At 40.6% G+C, this 20,431-nt stretch overlaps 1 protein-coding gene across 1 annotated transcript; it reads right to left on the minus strand.

The window, feature by feature from the left end:
• Window positions 1–52: 52 nt before the first annotated feature.
• Window positions 53–5,175, minus strand: plvapa (plasmalemma vesicle associated protein a). The gene is made up of 7 exons (XM_076098696.1): window positions 5,017–5,175; window positions 4,430–4,830; window positions 3,734–3,803; window positions 2,845–3,563; window positions 1,464–2,079; window positions 1,100–1,157; window positions 53–402 (listed from the first exon to the last, which is right to left on the minus strand). Exons 2-7 carry the CDS (start codon window positions 4,823–4,825, stop codon window positions 369–371), a joined length of 1,893 nt encoding a protein of 630 aa, XP_075954811.1. The 5' UTR covers window positions 4,826–4,830; window positions 5,017–5,175; the 3' UTR covers window positions 53–368.
• Between the last annotated feature and the right edge of the window lie 15,256 nt (window positions 5,176–20,431).

A 20,431-nucleotide genomic window follows, 5' to 3' on the forward strand; every position in this document is an offset into this window, starting at 1 on the left:
TGGATGATATCTTAAATAGTTTTGTTTATAAAGACGAGGCAGGCTCAATTAATGTGCATTCAAATATAGCTTTTATATTTCTGTATTTACAGTCTAAAAATAATACAATGTGTGGTTATTCATACTGCGTAGATACAAATCATTAACACACAAACTTCACATGTTACATTCAAAAGTGCAAAAAATATTCAAAGTACTGTATTAAATGCATATTGACGTATACACTGTCACAAATAATGTAAAATATATGTTACATTTATTTCTATAAAAAACGTGAACTCAATATCAGAAGCTTGCATTCAGCTGTGCTTAATAATGCAGTGGAAGATAAATCTCTTTTATGTTGTCTTTCTTCTCTTCAAGATGGGCTAACCCAACATTCTGGAGAGATCTTGTTTGTCTCTGAAGAAAGAGATAAAGAAAGAAAGACAGAAAGGATGCTAAGTGGGTTTATCAAACTTAAATAATCACGGCTTTTGTTAATGAATAAGTTTGGTGATGTTTTCTTTTTTTCTTATTGTCAACAAACCACATGACTAACAATTATGGTGTAATCAAAGCCTGATTTAGTTCATTCCGGTGTACTGTGTCGTTCCACTTTTGTCAAAAACGATTAAAAACACATGAATGAGCCACACTGTTATGTTCCTTCATTACAATGAACATGGGCACTGTTGTATAGATCAAGTCAATCCTGCATCCAGCGAGCTGTAAAAACTCACTAGAGAACCAAATGTGTATTAATCCGCGGCTGTAAATAGTGCCTGACAAAGGCACTATTTACTTCTGGTTATGTAACGTTTGCTAAAAACTACAGTGCCCCGCTGTTTTAGAAAATCATTTAAAAGATATATACTGTGTATACATCTGTTTTTAAATATTTACACCTTCAGTGGGTTTGGGGCTGAGTGCCACAGACAGAGTAGGGAAATCAACTGTGGAGAGACAGACTAATATGTTGTTGGTTTTGTTTTTTTATGGGATTTGTTGACAGTAACAAAAATAAAAAAATATATTCACTGTTCAGTCGGCAACTAAAACACCAGCAAAACTTTCCCGTTCACTCTCAACCTACAGCTAAAAGATGCTTTATACTCACTCTGGGCCAGAGGGGTTGATGATTCGTTGCAGATCTCTAATGTGTTGAGCAACACTGACTGTTGGTTAAACATAAGAGATGTGTCATTACATAGCCATTATGTAATCAATCAAGCTGCAGTAATTCATTTATTTACAATACTACATACAATCTAATAGTTTGAGCTCTCCTAAGATCTACAAAGAATACAAACATCAGAGCCATTCAATCAAAGTCTGAAAATTATTATTATCTGCATTGCTGGATACCACCAGGGGTATGAGGCATGTGAGAAAATATACTTTTTTATAATCCGCATGAACCCTACCTTTACTTAAAATGTATCCCTGAATGGAAATGATAAATTGCAGACATGTATTCTTACTTGAGCCGCCTCCCAGTCCACTCGTTCTTCCTGCATCGGATGGCGATCCAATTCCACCACTATTCCCAGTAGATGGCCCTCTCCCTGTTCCACTTCCTGTCTTACTTTGCCCTGAGTTACTGCTCCCAAACCAAGAAAATCCGGAGTTGGTTGACCCACTTTTAGTCGTCGACCCAGTTGACCCAGTTGACCCAGAGGATGACCCAAGGCCTGAAGAGCTCTTCACACTTGATGTTGGCTTATTCGAGCCTATCCCGCTTGACGCAGAAGATGTCCCAAAGATTGATGTTTTCCCACTCAATGCTGGCTTATTGAATGTTGACCCAGTGGAACTACCTGCCCCAGTTGCTACTGGCTTATTGAATGCTGACCCAAAAGGGCTACCTGCCCCAGTTGCTGCTGGCTTATTGAATGCTGACCCAAAAGGGCTACCTGCCCCAGCTGCTGCTGGCTTATTGAATGCTGACCCAAAAGGGCTACCTGCCCCAGCTGCTGCTGGCTTATTGAATGCTGACCCAAAAGGGCTACCTGCCCCAGCTGCTGCTGGCTTATTGAATGCTGACCCAAAAGGGCTACCTGCCCCAGCCGCGCCTCCCGGAAATCCACTAAACCCTGTCTGAAATAAAATGAGAGCAATGTTAATATGGGGAAAACTCATTCTAAACCACTGGTTATATTGTTTTTAAAATGATATGCAGCAACTGAAGTATTTTGAATTTCCACAAAACATTATTAAATTGAATAACATTTTCTGTTTCAGGACACAAACACCACAGAGCGTCATGTCTAGGTTGTAAATTTGTCCTTAAACAAAAGCAGACACTTAACAAAACTGACATGAACATTTGTCCAGTTCTCACACCTTTGCCCTCTTGTACTTTACTGGCAGACAATTTCCCTCCCTCACCTCCTCCTCTACTCTTAAAGCTGGATAACTTCCAACAACCTGTCAGGCTGCTTTGATTTCCTGTATATTGTCCAAGATGTTAAGATCTAAGGGCTTTGTTCGTGTTTTAGTATTTCTACAGGTGTTATATGAGCAAATATGTCTTCTGACACTGCAGAGATGAACTATTATTGACAACAAAGCTCAGATGTGGTAAAATGACCTAACTATTGCACAGATGTAGATCATTCCATATAACAGCTGTTTTATATTTAAAGTCAACAACTATGCAATAAGTCAATACCCTGTATAGTGTATGCCAGTGCTGTATCAGAGAATCTCAATCACCACTCCTTGCATTTAACATCTGCTGCTGTTAATTCCCTAAATGAAACTCTCATTGTCTTTTCTCCGTTACTGGCAAAACAGCTTCACTAAAAATGCTACTGCGTTTATCCCTGCAAAGCTATTAACATGTTCATGTTGTTTTCTTACCTTAGAAGTGCAGGACATGTTGAGCTGCTTCATTCTCTCTGTAAGGTGATCAAAAGATTTACTTTTATACTTGACGTCGTTGTTAAGGACTTCTATCTCTCCATTTAGCCTCATCTTGTCCATCAGGAGTATCTCCTTGTCCTCATCGTGTTTCCGCTGAAGCTTGTCTAAGTTCCGTTTGTGCTGCAGGATCAGGTCCGTGCGGTTCATGCTGCACCAGCGGTAGTCGTCAGACAGTCGCCAGTTCTCTGCCTTCAAGCGGCTGTTCTCAGCCTGGATGCCTGACACCTGTTCTCCCACAACATTCAGGTAATGCTGAAGCTTGTCCTCCACCTCCATGGACAGGCTGGTGCAATTGGTGCGGATCTGCTCCAGGTGTTCCCTCTGTTTCGAACAGGTGAGCTGGAAGGCGATATGTGACGGGAAGAGGGAATCGATCTTCTCTAGGAATGCCTTGGAGACATTGGTGATACCACTCAAGGACTCGGAAAAGTCATTTTTGCATTTTTGTCTGAAGAACTCCACCTCCTTTTCATGTGTGGATTTGTGCCTCCGCAGATGGATGGCCTCCAAGTTAATTCTGTCCCTCTCTTTGGCAGTCTGGTCCATTTCCATCCTCATCCTCTGGGCTGTTTGTGTGAAGTTGGACTCCACAAGCGCAAGTCTTGCTTTCAGCTGTTCAGTCATCAGCCCACAGTTACAGCTGTTTGGAAGTTGAACTGCTCAGACAAACAATTGTGGGAAAAAGAGAAAAGAAGTAGTCAAATAGATCTTTTCTCTAAATGGAAGCTGTTTTGACTGCAGGTGAGGGTTAGACAAAACAGCTCATATGTCACATTTATTTATTTGATTCATTTTGGGTTTGCACTGAAAAAAATGTCAGACTTACATGTGGTTGGGCATCGGGCAGTTGAACTTCCCATGCTCTCGCAAAAGAACAACTTTTGGTTGCACTGTTGCTGTTCATATCAGACAGAGAAGAAGGCGTTTTAGTGATTTGTTCTAGACCAGTTGTGAAATGTAGATAAACAGGAAACAACAATCAGCTATTTACTGTTTAGGTCATTAACCAAGATTATTATGTTTACGTCTTAAAAATACTCTGACATGGGTTCAACACTAAAGTGCTACTTTGACTTGTAATAACCAATACAAAATAATCTGTTGTGTTGCCTGTTGTTCTGAAAACTATAAAAGAATATCTCAGAAGTACATTTTCTTTATTGTAAAACACTCAAATAAATATACATTCAGAGACTAATCAGTGATGAAATATACTTTTGAAACCAGTATGACACTGTTAAAGCTCTTTAGATCATTGAGGCACTTTTTTTATTAACTTTTTAATCTGCTGAGGCTCAACTTGACTAAAACACTTGCAGCTGCTTTCCTTTCATCTCTAACTTAACTTACATTAACAACAGTGAGTAAACTATGCTGACACAAAGACACACACTTTCATTTCTTTGGCTGTTGAAAGGTTCTACGTCTTCCAAATAAGACGAAGAAGATAAACTACACATGAAATAGTACTACAGACAGGAACGTCCACGTTAGATATAATGAAAAGGCTTCGCTTTCTCACCAGCTTCTTGTCTATATCTTGGATAAGGATCGCTGAGATGTTGGAGAAGTAGCGGAGTTTGGCCAGGTCCCAGTCGTTGCGGGCTTTCTCAGTCAGGGTGGTGTTGAGTAAGTTGGTCAGGTTCTTCCTCTGGTGCCTCAGGGCCACATTTTCTATGGACAGTCGGCTGAAGCTCTCCTCCAGGTCCTGGATGCGTACCGTGGACGCCGAGTCCTGCGTCTTACCATAGATCAGAAAGAGCACAAGGCTAACTATGATAAGAGACTGGATGAGTGAAGAGAAGAAGAAGACAATGCGCATGTAGTAGCCGCAGCTCTTGCCCTTTGAGCGGTACTGCGTCTTCTTTTGAGCCTGCGGGCTGGACTTGGAGACCTGGGAGTAGCCACTGGCATACATGGTTGCTGATGGCAGAAAGGGTCAGAAAAAAGTGTTAAAGCTCGAGGGTTAAGATGAGTGGCTAGATAAGTTCAAACAAGGTCCATCTCTAAATCAAAGGACAGACGAGTTCCCTCTCAGCACTCTGCAATTGAAATGATTAAATAACTCAATGCTGAATTATTTCAGACCAGCTGGTGGATTTCACAGACCCTTTGTGTAAAGCTCGCGCTCCTTCCTCTAACAAAGCCAAACGCTCTACCGTCGTGGACCAGACGTTTCCTCTCAGGAGTGCTGATAACATGAGAATTGATCAGATTGTGAGTGAGGTGTAAACATGTGTAGGACTTTATAAACTCCTCTGGCCACACACTTCCCATGATGGGAAGTTGTCCTGGACTCAGTCCCCTCCCTGCAGAGGCCATTGCCCCGCAATGCTGGCTGCCCCTCCCTATGCAGAGGTTATCAACAGTTATCAGCTGTTGGCATGCAATCTACAGTGCACACTCAAACACCAAACCCAGAGTTTCAGAGTTTGGTGTTACTATATAACATGTACTGTTTACACATTAAGCCATGCCAGTTTTGAAAATGTTCCCAGTCACAGTAAAAATATTATTTTGAATCGGCATAAAATCTAATTTCATGAGCATTTAGTTTTGAGCACATTAGTATGACTCTTTAAAGGGAGAAGGCAGAATGCAAAATAGAAAAGTCTCAAATCGATGTTATTGATAAGGTGACATTTACACTGACACTGTTTTCTAGTGTGAAAAAATGGCAGGCCATAAAGAGCTCACTGGATTTACTGTGCCAAACATTTTTTTTTTTAATGGGATCATAAACAGTGTTTTCCGGTGCACAGCAGGCCAGGAGGACAATGGCTCATGTTGTTCTCTGACGTTCTCGTCCAGTGGCTCTTTGATGCCGCGAGTCTCAGTCCAACATGATGACGTGGGTAAGCTGCCCTCTGTCTCACCGGAGACACACACACACAAAGAGAGACGAAGCAATTTAAAATGAAATAGAGGAGCCTGACAGTAACAGACACAACTTTTTCCTGCCAGGCATTGTTGACGTGCCAGGCCTCATCTTCATAGGAAGCAGTAATTCATAGAGGAACTGTTTATGGCCAAACCTGAAGCAACTTTTTGGACGAGATCCTTGATAAAAACAAGAAACGCAGGATATCAGAGACAAATACGAGAAATGAACGGTCACGTTGTTGATTTAATTGAGGTTGAAGTGGGCTGTTTTTATCGCCACTTTGGGTATGATTTTTCCCCCCGGATTTTTACGGGATGTTGCCAACCTGGCTGACACAGCGCTCTCAAATCAGTAAGAGAGGCTTGTTGTATAATTCATACGCCTCACCAATGCCTTGAGTTAGAGAGTTCTCATGCAGTAAAATAACTATTTTTATATTAAAATGACAGAGTGCAGTCCATTCAGCTTTGCTAATTTATGTCCAGCAGACTTATCACATGAAATAAAAAGTCAATAAAAAGTTTGACTATAGCTCACTGTCAGATATTGAAACAGGGATTGTGAGGTTTTGTTGTATGATGTCACTATCATAAGAAAGAAAGAAAGTTAAAGGAATAGTTCAACATTGTGAGTAATACGCGTATTTGCCTTCTTGCTGAGAGTGAGACATTGACACAACTCTCATGCCTGTATGCTAAATATGAAGCTACAGCCAGTTAGCTTAACTTAGCATAAAGACTGTAAACAGGGGAAAACAACTAGCCTGGCTCTGTCCAAAGTGGACAAAACCCACCTACCAGCACATCTAAAGCTCACTGATCAACAAGTTACATCTTGTCTCTTTACTCCGTACAAAAACTGAAACACAAAAATTCCTGCCAACCTCAACGACAAAACTCCAGGCTAACTGATTCCTGTGTACAATCGTTATCATGTGGTGGTGTCAATTTCCCAAAATGTCGAACTACCCTTAGTTATATTGTTAGATTATAAATTGAAAAAAATGAAATAATATAACAAATTCAGGTCAGAGGTGCTGCTTTATTATCTCAAAGAAGCTCTCTGCTTCAGTCTATTAAGTCATTAAAGCAAAAACCCAGCGCTACATGGAAACGTCATTGTGTTGCACTTTGAGCTACTTCCAAGAAAAATTCTGCCTCTAGAACGGATATATCCAGTAAAGAAAGGATATAAGAGTATCCTGTGCAAAGGGTGGCAGCACTGTCATCCTGCACACCAACTGTACTCTCCTGCACCTTGAGATGGAAGCTTCTAACAATGTGTGTGCCTCAACAAGAGCGGAAATAGTAAAATACACTGGTGCTTTGAAAATTGTGTTAAAGGCACATTTACTCCTAGCGTTACTTAGCCATGCAGACAGATTTGATTGAATGTGCTGAGGTTTTGTGATATTTTCATCTTAAATATGAGAAGCCATCTCAGTTACATGAAAGGTGAGTTGAGTTTTGTTTGTGCTGCTTAAAGAACTAAAGAATGACGCCTGAAATACTCAACAGCAACACATCTTTCCAGTGAAAACGTCCGAGTTACTCTTGATAGTCACAGACTTCACTATAAACACATTTCCTTAGGACCATTGATCTCTAGATGGGCCTTCACATAAATACACAAAGGCATGTGTTCAGTGTGCCAATTTGATTATCTAAAATGATGTTTGTGAGTATTTGTGTCTAAAAGCAAACTCACAAACATAGTCCACACTGCCAGTAAGATCATACAAAACCCCCAGAGACAGCTGGTGGAGCTGTCCACTCAGCAAATCAGGAGGAAAGCTACATTGATAGTTCAGGACCCTTTACATCCTTTGTTTAATGAATTTGAAAAACTCCCTTCTGGAAGACGATGCAGGGTAAGCACCACAACAAGAAACATCTTGAAGAGATCTTTTATTAAATCCTCTGTCATCTTACTGAACAAATGAAAGGGATTGTATTAGATATTAGTGACTGCTGCTGTTTTTATGGTGTCTATTTAAGATATGTATTGATTAATAATATTTTAGCATTTTATCCCCAACCATTTGGCACACTTATTACTTGTAGTTTTTTTAATTTACCCACGGCAGAGGAAGCTTTTAAGTGTATACATATTTGTGAAGACAAATTACAAATGGACAACAACGTTGTCTAATCTCGTCAGGTCTAACCCCCTAACAGATAAATACATCTTTCTAAAGGATAGTTTATGAAAGAGAACCTTACATTTACCCAGAAACACTGAGAGGTTACATCATGTCACTATACACCTTCTTTAACAGCAAAGTTAATACAAATGATAAAAACTAAACATGCTTAGTTTCTTTTGAACATAGCTTTTTAACACGAATAATTATTATTTAAGATTAAAGTTTTTTTTCAGCTCCACTGAAAACTGCTTATCCGAACCAAATGTTTTGATGTTTACTTCTTCACCCAGAAGCTTATTGAAACCCATGTGGGTGTGAAACAGACACATTTGGGTGTACAAACCAAAGCTGCACCACTCCCACAAACCACCCAGCTGTAGATAGCATCTGCTCCTGTAGCTGACAGCGCACAGTTTAACAGAATGTACAGTTTTTGGAGTGGCCTGTCTGTCACAGACTAAAAGCTTCACTGGGTCAAGTAGTGAGGGAACAGAGCTCTATTGTGTTGGCGTGTTCAAGTATGTAAATGTTCTGTTGCACACAAAGCAAACTGAAGTGTTTACAGGGATGGTTTCCTGTCAGCTGAAGAGTTCTGTTGACATCTTCTTTCCCTGGTTTGTTGACCATGAACTAGATGTCCCCCACATTACTATGACACTTCAGACTTGAGTCGTCATGCAGCAAAAAAAAAAGAAGAAGAAAAGCCAATTTTTAACAAAAAAGCTTCAAAATAAAAAGTTTTTTGTCAAAGTCAAATATATGTCTATAGTCATACATATACAATCATATCTCACAATTTGTATATATATATACTCTATATATATATGTGCAGATACTTTCATGCATGAATGAAGAGGAATCTTATTTTGTGGGTGTTTTTACGTTTGTATATTTCACATTTTATCTTATGCGTGTCATGCACTGTGGGATGAGACACTGGTCTGGTCTTGACTCGGTCTCACCCGGCCTTGGTCTGGGTCATGACTTGGTCTCAGGTTTAGGTGATCTTAAATGCATAAGTTGTGGTTACTGTATAACATGTACTGTTTACATGAAGCTAGTCAATGAATCAGCATTTTGCTAATTGAAACAAGACAAGAAAGCTTTAAGTAATAATGATAAGTAATGATATGGCGTTTGGACTGATGGCGCAGGGAGAGGACAGTCTCAATGTAATATTCAAGACACACACACACACACACACACACACACACACACACACACACACACACACACACACACACAGGGTATTAATTGTCATGGAACACTGCCACCTAGTGGGAGATCAATATAACTGCATCTGAAGACTGCCTCAATGCTCTATTTATCAATAAATGTAGTGAATGAATGTATGTAAATGAAGATTTTAGAATAATATAGTACTACATGGTGAACACTATAAGAAGCTGTGTCTTGTATACATTAATTAAAAAACATGTATTTCAGTTATTATTGGCTTTTACTGTTATATCTGATTATTTGTGTTCAATATTTGATAGACCGAGTCTCACCTACAGTCTCTGCTCCTGAATTGTTAAAGTAACACTCCTCCAAGTTTGAAAAATGTAAATTGACCTTGAATCTGGCTGAACATGACCTTTTTGTATTCTTATATATACTAGGTGTAACGATGTCTCAAGTTTCCGGAAGAGGTTACGAATGCTCAGACAAGTCAATTATATGTCTCATATATGAGACATATAATTGACTTGTCTGAGCATAGTTTGACATATTTGGAAATACTGTATATTGTCCGGTATTTACAATCTTGCTAAGAGATAGATGACAAGATAAACACCACTTAAGCCAGCAGCTGGTTAGCTTAGCTTAGCACAAAGACTACCAACCGGGGTAAACAGCTAGCCTGGCCTTTTCCACAGGTAACAAAATCTGCACCTCTAAAGCTGACTAATTAACATGTTGTGTCTTGATTTGTTTTTTTACTGTAAAAAACCCCAGAAGTGTAACAATTGGTTTTATTACCAACAACTTTGTGTTGGCTGGGAGTCTCTGCTGGTTGCCTGGCAACTGCTCAATAAGTGTATTTCATAAAATGTCAACTATCCATTTAATGGAAAATAATCCAATTTCTCTGTTTTCTTTTAACCCCAGTACGTTCTCACTGCACCTACCTGCCCTATTGTTTTACCCGCCCTTACAGAACAACAAGGTTCCTGATGATAATGCCCGACGATCATGAAGAAGAACACCGTGGGGTTTCCCTCCAGAGATGTTTGGCTAATTGGTAACTTGCTCTGAAGGATCTGGTTACCCACATCACAGCCTTGTGCTGTACAGGATGGCTAGCCTGAAGAAAGAGGTCTCAGTTACCGAGAGACACAGATGGGAAGTGGTAAATACCCGAGTCGACCACCACACAGAGACAAATAAACAATATGGTGCTAAAAAGCTGCATGTGCCCAATTTGAGAGAGAGCGAGTAAATACTTTCTTTTGTTATGTACGCTCTTGCTTCAGTGGGGTTAGAAAATTCAGACATTCATTTATCATGACAATGCATGATGATATCAAAGCCAGAATTGTTCAAATGGATTTTCTCAACGGGCACCGTGATGTGCAATCCTCTCAGATCATTTATTCAGGCTCCAATTCAATCTAAAAATGAAAGACTCGCTGTGACCAGTGGCTCCTGTGGTGATGTGATAAGAGAGACTGCAGCATTCATATCAAGGAAATTCTCCTTCATATTGTATGTATCATCTTCTTCTTTTTTTTAAATCAATTTTTCCTGCTGAGCCAACAGGCAGCTGGGGCATCAGTGGGTAAAATAAGGGTGATTTGGGTCGTAGTTAATGAGATGTACAGTGGCTTTCTGCATGCTCCCATCAGGCACCACTAATCGGAGGTGGCTAAAATGACCCAATGATGAATCCCCGAGAGTTAATCCCCCTCTTCTCTCCGTGTCCTCGGCCCAGCAGATGTTTTCTCTTTGACCCGCACAAAAGGCCTCTGTTTTTGTTTCCAGGCTCGTCCATTCCTCAAAGGTCACAGGTCACTGTGGTCTCAGGGTGAAGCTGTCACTGTAACTCTAAACATTTGACAGCCATCAGAGCGTGGTGAAAACGCAGTCCCAGGGTAGAAGGCTGCCTCATGATTACTTTCAGTAAAGACCTACTTTCCATATGCTGATGCGGTTGAGAGCACACACACTAACACCCTGAGATTGAATTACAGTGGTTGCTGGGGAAGCCAGCAACTCAGGGAGAGGGCCGGCCTAACTTTAGACACGGGGTCGTATTTGTCATGGGACCGTCCTCTGTAACAGACTTGAAAGGTTAACTTAAATGGTTCAAATGTTAACTGAATCAATAGCTGAGTGATTCGTGTTTGGACCTGCGCAAAAATGCCAAAGCGTGGGGTTTAATGACCCATCCTGTAGTCTTAATTATGAAATATGTCTGACAATTTGAAGCCCAACAAAACTAAAAAAAAAGGATTTATTCAAATATGACAGACAGGACAACTGATAGGAATTCTGAAGATCTTTACAAGGTTTAACAAAGTGCATTGCACACAATTAAACACAATAGAAACTTCAAGCTACGAATGTTTTTTATATGCCGTAAAAGGTTTAATTACACTTGAGTTAAAGTGGTCTCTTCCAAGAAACAAATCCATATCTGTGGAGTCATCTAGAAAACTCAGAACCTGCTCCAAACTCAAACAAAATTCTAATTGTGAAGAAATGATAAATATATCTATGAAAAATGTATTAGCTTAGATGAAATATTTGCGTGCACAAGAACATGAATATGTATGACATGTGAAGTTAGAAATGGAAATATGAATGGAGCTGATTTTAGAGCAAAAGGTATAGCAAGGCATGAAGCTGGAGGCATACGATCAAATAATTCAAAACTTCTGGCAGAGACACGGACAAACATGGTGGTGCATACAAATGTGTGTGAACCTGCTGTAGAGTAGAATTGTTGTCTATTTAGTCTCACTGCTGGTGGTGGAAGACTCAACAGGTGTGTGTAACCCTGGATAACCAGAAATAGAAGAGACTTAAAATGGCAGCAGTAAAAGAAGCCAGAGGGAGGATTTTGATCCGGTCATTCAAATTGCAGAAAACTATTTTTGTTCGAGGGGTTGAACTGCAGTATGAGATGTTAGATTTTTTTAAAACAAACTGTAGGTTGATGAAGGGTTTGTGTCATGACTGCTTTGTGGTGTCTGCTGAAACACGCCTTCAGTTTCCAGTTTATTAGGTAAATCTAGTTCAAACTAATACAGTCTAAAACAAGGGCCATGCAATAAATCCTGTCTTAATTAAAACAATAAAAGAGGGGCGCAAAAGATTTACCTTCAAAATGTCCATGAAGTTTCAATCTTTGAAACAAAGCTAAACACGATAACCTTCATGTCGGCAGTATAGGGCTGTTTTATGAGACCGCATCTTTAGCTTGGTGTACCTTAAAGAAACTGAAAGGATAAAGTTTATATACAATCTGAAATCTATTTCTGAATGTTATGTTTGTGTAAAATTAGCAAATCGTCGCTCAAGTTAAAATGATGGCGAAGTTATTGCCGTCGCTATCTTGTTTTTTTTTTAAACCAGATGTGACATGAGAGGGTGGAGCAAAGTACAACCGGACGCTGAATCAGACATTTCTTAGCCAAACCAAAAAGGGTCCAATTAACTTTCATGAACTGAAAGCAAACAGTGAAAGGGTTAAAGCTGAAAGACGAAAACACAGACGACTCACAGACTGGACAACACGGTGGTAGCGACCTGTCAATCACAATGTAGCTCCGCCCCTAAAACATACTCTGCTTTATGGTCTATTTGACTCAACATGGGACCATCATTTACAAAATGAACATCATGCTGTACTGAAGACCTGAAACTAGAGACTGCAAAGTCAAACTTATATTTACAATGTTTACTGAGTTCCAATTTGACTTCAGTTGTGAAACACATTGATACACTTAGGCCATGTCCACATTACTCCGTTTTTACTCCGTATTTGCTACGTTTACACTGAGCGGCCACACTACGCCAGAGTTTTGGAGCACCCTAAACGGAGGAGTCTGAAAACTCTCCCGAGGTTGGAGGTATTTGAAAACTCCGGGGTTTTGGTTGCGTGTGGACGGTCGGAAACGGATGTGTGTTAGAAAAAATGAGCCCACACCCGTGCTCGCTACTGGATTGGTTATTAGCAGCCATGACGTCTCTGTCCCTGATTCGTCACACTCACTATCACGTGACCCGTACCCGGAAGAAAACAAACAGCCAGGGCGACCAGTAATTCATTTCAACATGGATAACTAATTTCAAGCGTTGCTGCTAGCAGCAACGCTTGAAATTAGCAGTAAAGTCTGCATTTCTGTGGAGGAAGCAGCTGTTATTGGGGCGATTAGCGAGCGCCGTGACCAGGTTAGCCGTAAATGCTATTCAGAGCTACGAGTTACAACCAACAGTTAGTGCCTCGTTGTTTTTAGATTCTAATGAGAAGACACGCTGCTTCGTTTTACTTCTTCCGTTTGGTAGCCTTGAGAGACCTTAGTCTGTAAGTATGTCTGTATGAAGCATGAAAAGATGTACGAAGATATATTATATTCGCTAATGCTAATCGCGGTTAGCATTTCCACATTGGCGGTAATGTTAAAATTAGCTTAGAAGCTAGCTACTCGGACATGTTACATGATGTTCAGAGCTAGAGTTGTGCCCTAAAAGATGGAGCAATTCCCCCATCCCCTAAATAATTGATAGAGGGCGAAGATGCTGTCCCTGTTTTTCTGCTGGGTGACCCAGCTTATCCCCTGATGTGAGAGAGAGAGAGAGAGAGATAGACCCACAGCGCTGTAACTACGTCTGAAAAATAAAATAAAGGGGTTTTTTGGGGGAGTTTTTCCTGTTCCGATGTGAGGGTCCTGGGACAAGAGGATGTCAAATGTGTACATATTGTAAAGCCCTCTGAGGCAAATTTGTAATTTGTGATTTTGGGCTATACAAAAATAAATTGAATTGAATTGGGGCACAAAGGAGATTTTAATGCCCTAAAAGACTTATCTCATTCAGAACCTTCTTATCAATGCAGTTAAGTGTGACGTGCACAAGGGGTTAAAGAGCAGTGGGTTCATATGCGGTTTACCTCATAGCTGTGGATTATTCTGACCTCATCAGTTATATATTAATGAGGCATGTACCTGTACCTGTAGATCCAGTGCCAATTGTGATTACAGAATTATTTAAAGATACATACCGTTGTGTATTTATGTCAAAGAGCAATTTAAGTTTGGTATACAAAAGTGCTCTATTTAAAAAATGTTTCTTGTCCTTACTTTTAATTGAGAGCAGTCAATTTATTTCCACTAAAGACTTTATTTCGGTTCAGTCAATTTGTTACCAATTAATTTAAATCTAATTACTTTTACTTCACTTGATTCCTTTATTCATATGGAAATTAAGACTTTCCATTGAAATGTCCTGCTGAATAAACCCCCTTCAGTTTAAGCTTTTGTTACACAACCTTGCAGTGCAGGAAATGAGCGCATGCATGTGGAAAAAGTTAACACATTTTGTTATGCATTCAGGAATAACTTCTTCCAGCAAGGGCACTATACAAAGAAACCCTAGTTAGAAACAATATAACAGGGCTGTAAAGGCAGCGAGAGGCATACATATCTCAAAGGAACCTCTTGTTGCCAGGACACACTGGCCCTGGCACTCATTCTGCTATTTATTTGGCAGCTGTTTTCCTCCGCTATGCTGACATCTACTGGTCTCACTTTGTGCTAACAGTTATACATGCTAGGAAACAGATGCACATGTACATTCCTAGGGGTACTGTACATGTGCATTAAATGTCACTGTAAATGTCAAATGAACCAATTTATATTGGAATTAGTTTAAATATAAATAATTACTAAATAACTTGAAAACTGACAAAACTGTAGGAGGGGAGTGTTTTTTCTTTATTTCTTTTCTTTAGCCACCTTTATCTGACACTATAAGGTCTCAAAACTTTGACGTTTGCTCAGCATGCCGATGAGAGCCTGTATGTAAAGATAAGTTCCACTCCATGACTCTGCAGATTGTGTGCTCTCCGTGGCGCAGATGACAACTGAGAGACGGAAACGCTGCGGGATGACAACAATACACAGACGCACATGCAAACAAACACGCAAGAGTAGGAGTTTTACGTGAGTCAGAGAAGTTATTTCACATGGCATTCTCCAAGAAGAGAAAAGTGACCAGTGAGACCAGAGCCTTTAACCATGAATGGACAGACTCTTGCTTTGGGAGCATGTTACACCGTACTGTACTAAAGTTACAAATGAGTTCATCATAACTTTTGTTCTCTGTTGACCTTTAGAAGCAAAGCACTTTGAGATGCCTTGCATCATAAAACACTGAATTTTTCCTAAATTCTCAATTACAATAACTAATCATAAATCACTATAAATATATATATACCGTATATATATTTTTTTTTTATTAGGCCACATCACTATTTTCTCAAAGCTGACACAGACAACTTTGGGCTGTGGGACGAAACCAGAAAACGTCCAAAAGTGTATGTATTTTTATGAAAGAATGTAAATTAGTCTTAACATCTGAAGAAGGAATTCACTTCCCCTTTCAGTGATAGACCAATTAACATAACCTATTTATTTTTTGAGGGAAACTGGAGAACCCAGAGAAAACCTAAGGCTAAACTAAATCAGGGGATCAACTCATAGAACAGAAAGTCATGGAAAAGAATGTCATGGCTCACCTGGTAGATCACATGTACTTGGTGTACGTGTGATCTACCAGGTGAGCCACGACATTCAATTCAGATACAAAATAATGTGATGGCTCAACTGGTATATCACATGTACATCAAGTACATGTGATCCACCAGGTGAGCCATGTAAATTAGTCTTAACATCTGAAGAAGGAATTCACTTCCCCTTTCAGTGATAGACCAATTAACATAACCTATTTATTTTTTGAGAGAAACTGGGGAACCCGGAGAAAACCTAAGGCTAAACTAATTCAGGGGATCAACTCATAGAACAGAAAGTCATGGAAAAGAATGTCATGGCTCACCTGGTAGATCACATGTACACCAAGTACATGTGATCTACCAGTTGAGCCACGACATTCAATTCAGATACAAAATAATGTGATGGCTCAACTGGTATATCACATGTACATCAAGTACATGTGATCCACCAGGTGAGCCATGTAAATTAGTCTTAACATCTGAAGAAGGAATTCACTTCCCCTTTCAGTGATAGACCAATTAACATAACCTATTTATTTTTTGAGAGAAACTGGGGAACCCGGAGAAAACCTAAGGCTAAACTAATTCAGGGGATCAACTCATAGAACAGAAAGTCATGGAAAAGAATGTCATGGCTCACCTGGTAGATCACATGTACACCAAGTACAATTAACATAACCTATTTATTTTTTGAGGGAAACTGGAGAACCCGGAGAAAACTAATTCAGCGGATCAACTCATAGGCTATGAGAGCAGAATGTCATGGAAAAGAATGTCATGGCTCACCTGGTAGATCACATGTACACCAAGTACATGTGATCTATCAGGTGAGCCACGGCATTCAATTCAGATACAAAAGAATGTCAAGGCTCAACTGGTAGATCACATGTACACCAAGTACATGTGATCTACCAGGTGAGCCATGACATTCTTTTGTATCTGAATTGGTTCTTGTGGAGTTGGAGGATCACCATTGTATGCTATAGAGTCTGCTCTCTCACAGCTGGAGCTGTCTGTGTCTGAGAATCCATCTCTTGAGTCAGTTGATTCATCACATTCATCTGAATCATATGGGGGGGGAGACGACCACCAAATCATAGGCAGCATTTGGATAAGAAGAGGTGTCCATGTGATCTACCAGGTGAGCCATTGTAACAAAACAATGGTTTAGGGCTTGACCTGGGGTGATTCTTGTTTCAGCATTTGGATCGAGCAACCGTTTTAGGAGATTTAAAAATGCCATTATGTCTTCATGTTCAACACAAGTATTTGCATTTGAGTAGAACTCTACTGCTTCATCCAAAGTTCTGACAGTGTCGAAATTCCACTTTGAAATTGTCTGGATACCGGTTGCCTCCTTGTACTCTTTTGATGTCTTTAGTCTCCATCTTGAATTGGGAGAGCAGTGCTCCCTGTTGAAATACTGGTTGGTGTACATTCCAGCATTCAGCAGGTGGTCTTCTGGCTGGCCGAGTAGATGGCAAACAGTTTTCATTACGTGGTATGATGATTTGCCATTGTTGAGGTTCTGGCCTAAGTACATTTCTGCCAGGACACAGCCCAGTGCCCACATGTCGATGGCTTCAGATATGGGGAGGCCCAAGGTCACCTCTGGAGCTCTGTATGCACAAGTTTGCATAATCATTCCTTCCGTTACTTCTGATGCTGGAATGGCCAAACCAAAGTCAATTAATTTCACCCTGAAGGGATCATCCTGGTGGTTGACGAGCATAACATTGTCAGGTTTCAGGTCTGTGTGAAGGATGCCGATACCCTTCAGGGCTTCAAATGCTACAAGTAGCTGACGTGTTATGGGGCGGATTTCATTAAGGGTCAGTGGTGCCTGTCTCTCATACATCAAATCCCAAAGGCTCCTGTCCAGCATCTGGAAGGCGATGCAAGACATGCCTTCGAATATGAAACTGCCTTCGAATCTCACCAAGTTGTTTTCCTCTGGGTCAAGGGTCCTGAGTTGTTCCAGCATTTTCACTTCTCTGACGTGATCTATCAACTCTTTGTTGATCTTGATGGCTACAGTCTCGGATGTATTTAAATTAATACACTTGGCAACTTTGCCAAAACATCCTTCTCCAATTAAGTCTAAAACAAGGTATTGTACAGACTTGTTGCAGAGTATGTCATGCTTTTGTATCTGAATTGGTTCTTGTGGAGTTGGAGGATCACCATTGTATGCTATGGAGTCTGCGCTCTCACAGCTGGAGCTGTCTGTGTCTGAGAATCCATCTCTTGAGTCAGTTGATTCATCACATTCATCTGAATCATATGGGGTGGAGACGACCATCAAATCATAGGCAGCATTTGGATAAGAAGAGGTGTCCATGTGATCTACCAGGTGAGCCATTGTAACAAAACAATGGTTTAGGGCTTGACCTGGGGTGATTCTTGTTTCAGCATTTGGATCGAGCAACCGTTTTAGGAGATTTACAAATGCCATTATGTCTTCATGTTCAACACAAGTATTTGCATTTGAGTAGAACTCTACTGCTTCATCCAAAGTTCTGACAGTGTCGAAATTCCACTTTGAAATTGTCTGGATACCGGTTGCCTCCTTGTACTCTTTTGATGTCTTTAGTCTCCATCTTGAATTGGGAGAGCAGTGCTCCCTGTTGAAATACTGGTTGGTGTACATTCCAGCATTCAGCAGGTGGTCTTCTGGCTGGCCGAGTAGATGGCAAACAGTTTTCATTACGTGGTATGATGATTTGCCATTGTTGAGGTTCTGGCCTAAGTACATTTCTGCCAGGACACAGCCCAGTGCCCACATGTCGATGGCTTCAGATATGGGGAGGCCCAAGGTCACCTCTGGAGCTCTGTATGCACAAGGTTGCATAATCATTCCTTCCGTTACTTCTGATGCTGGAATGGCCAAACCAAAGTCAATTAATTTCACCCTGAAGGGATCATCCTGGTGGTTGACGAGCATAACATTGTCAGGTTTCAGGTCTGTGTGAAGGATGCCGATACCCTTCAGGGCTTCAAATGCTACAAGTAGCTGACTTGTTATGGGGCGGATTTCATTAAGGGTCAGTGGAGCCTGTCTCTCATACATCAAGTCCCAAAGGCTCCTGTCCAGCATCTGGAAGGCGATGCAAGACATGCCTTCGAATATGAAACTGCCTTCGAATCTCACCAAGTTGTTTTCCTCTGGGTCAAGGGTCCTGAGTTGTTCCAGCATTTTCACTTCTCTGACGTGATCTATCAACTCTTTGTTGATCTTGATGGCTACAGTCTCGGATGTATTTAAATTAATACACTTGGCAACTTTGCCAAAACATCCTTCTCCAATTAAGTCTAAAACAAGGTATTGTACAGACTTGTTGCAGAGTATGTCATGCTTTTGTATCTGAATTGGTTCTTGTGGAGTTGGAGGATCACCATTGTATGCTATGGAGTCTGCGCTCTCACAGCTGGAGCTGTCTGTGTCTGAGAATCCATCTCTTGAGTCAGTTGATTCATCACATTCATCTGAATCATATGGTGGGGAGACGACCATCAAATCATAGGCAGCATTTGGATAAGAAGAGGTGTCCATGTGATCTACCAGGTGAGCCATTGTAACAAAACAATGGTTTAGGGCTTGACCTGGGGTGATTCTTGTTTCAGCATTTGGATCGAGCAACCGTTTTAGGAGATTTACAAATGCCATTATGTCTTCATGTTCAACACAAGTATTTGCATTTGAGTAGAACTCTACTGCTTCATCCAAAGTTCTGACAGTGTCGAAATTCCACTTTGAAATTGTCTGGATACCGGTTGCCTCCTTGTACTCTTTTGATGTCTTTAGTCTCCATCTTGAATTGGGAGAGCAGTGCTCCCTGTTGAAATACTGGTTGGTGTACATTCCAGCATTCAGCAGGTGGTCTTCTGGCTGGCCGAGTAGATGGCAAACAGTTTTCATTACGTGGTATGATGATTTGCCATTGATGAGGTTCTGGCCTAAGTACATTTCTGCCAGGACACAGCCCAGTGCCCACATGTCGATGGCTTCAGATATGGGGAGGCCCAAGGTCACCTCTGGAGCTCTGTATGCACAAGGTTGCATAATCATTCCTTCCGTTACTTCTGATGCTGGAATGGCCAAACCAAAGTCAATTAATTTCACCCTGAAGGGATCATCCTGGTGGTTGACGAGCATAACATTGTCAGGTTTCAGGTCTGTGTGAAGGATGCCGATACCCTTCAGGGCTTCAAATGCTACAAGTAGCTGACGTGTTATGGGGCGGATTTCATTAAGGGTCAGTGGAGCCTGTCTCTCATACATCAAGTCCCAAAGGCTCCTGTCCAGCATCTCGAAGGCGATGCAAGACATGCCTTCGAATATGAAACTGCCTTCGAATCTCACCAAGTTGTTTTCCTCTGGGTCAAGGGTCCTGAGTTGTTCCAGCATTTTCACTTCTCTGACGTGATCTATCAACTCTTTGTTGATCTTGATGGCTACAGTCTCGGATGTATTTAAATTAATACACTTGGCAACTTTGCCAAAACATCCTTCTCCAATTAAGTCTAAAACAAGGTATTGTACAGACTTGTTGCAGAGTATGTCATGCTTTTTTAGCTGAAACTCCTTGTTCGTTTCGTTTTGAGACATTTTTCCTATCAAATGTTTCCAAATAGTATCCAAGTTGAGTAGATTCAGAAGAGCTTGTCTTGCTGTGGGAGTGTGATTCTGTCTAGAGAAATAACATGTATATATACTCTATGAATGTGACTTGGCATAACATCAAAGCCATATGTA

Source organism: Anarhichas minor, unplaced genomic scaffold, assembly GCF_050575085.1.
Source record: "Anarhichas minor isolate MPS153535 unplaced genomic scaffold, ASM5057508v1 ptg000024l, whole genome shotgun sequence".
NCBI lineage: Eukaryota > Metazoa > Chordata > Actinopteri > Perciformes > Anarhichadidae > Anarhichas > Anarhichas minor.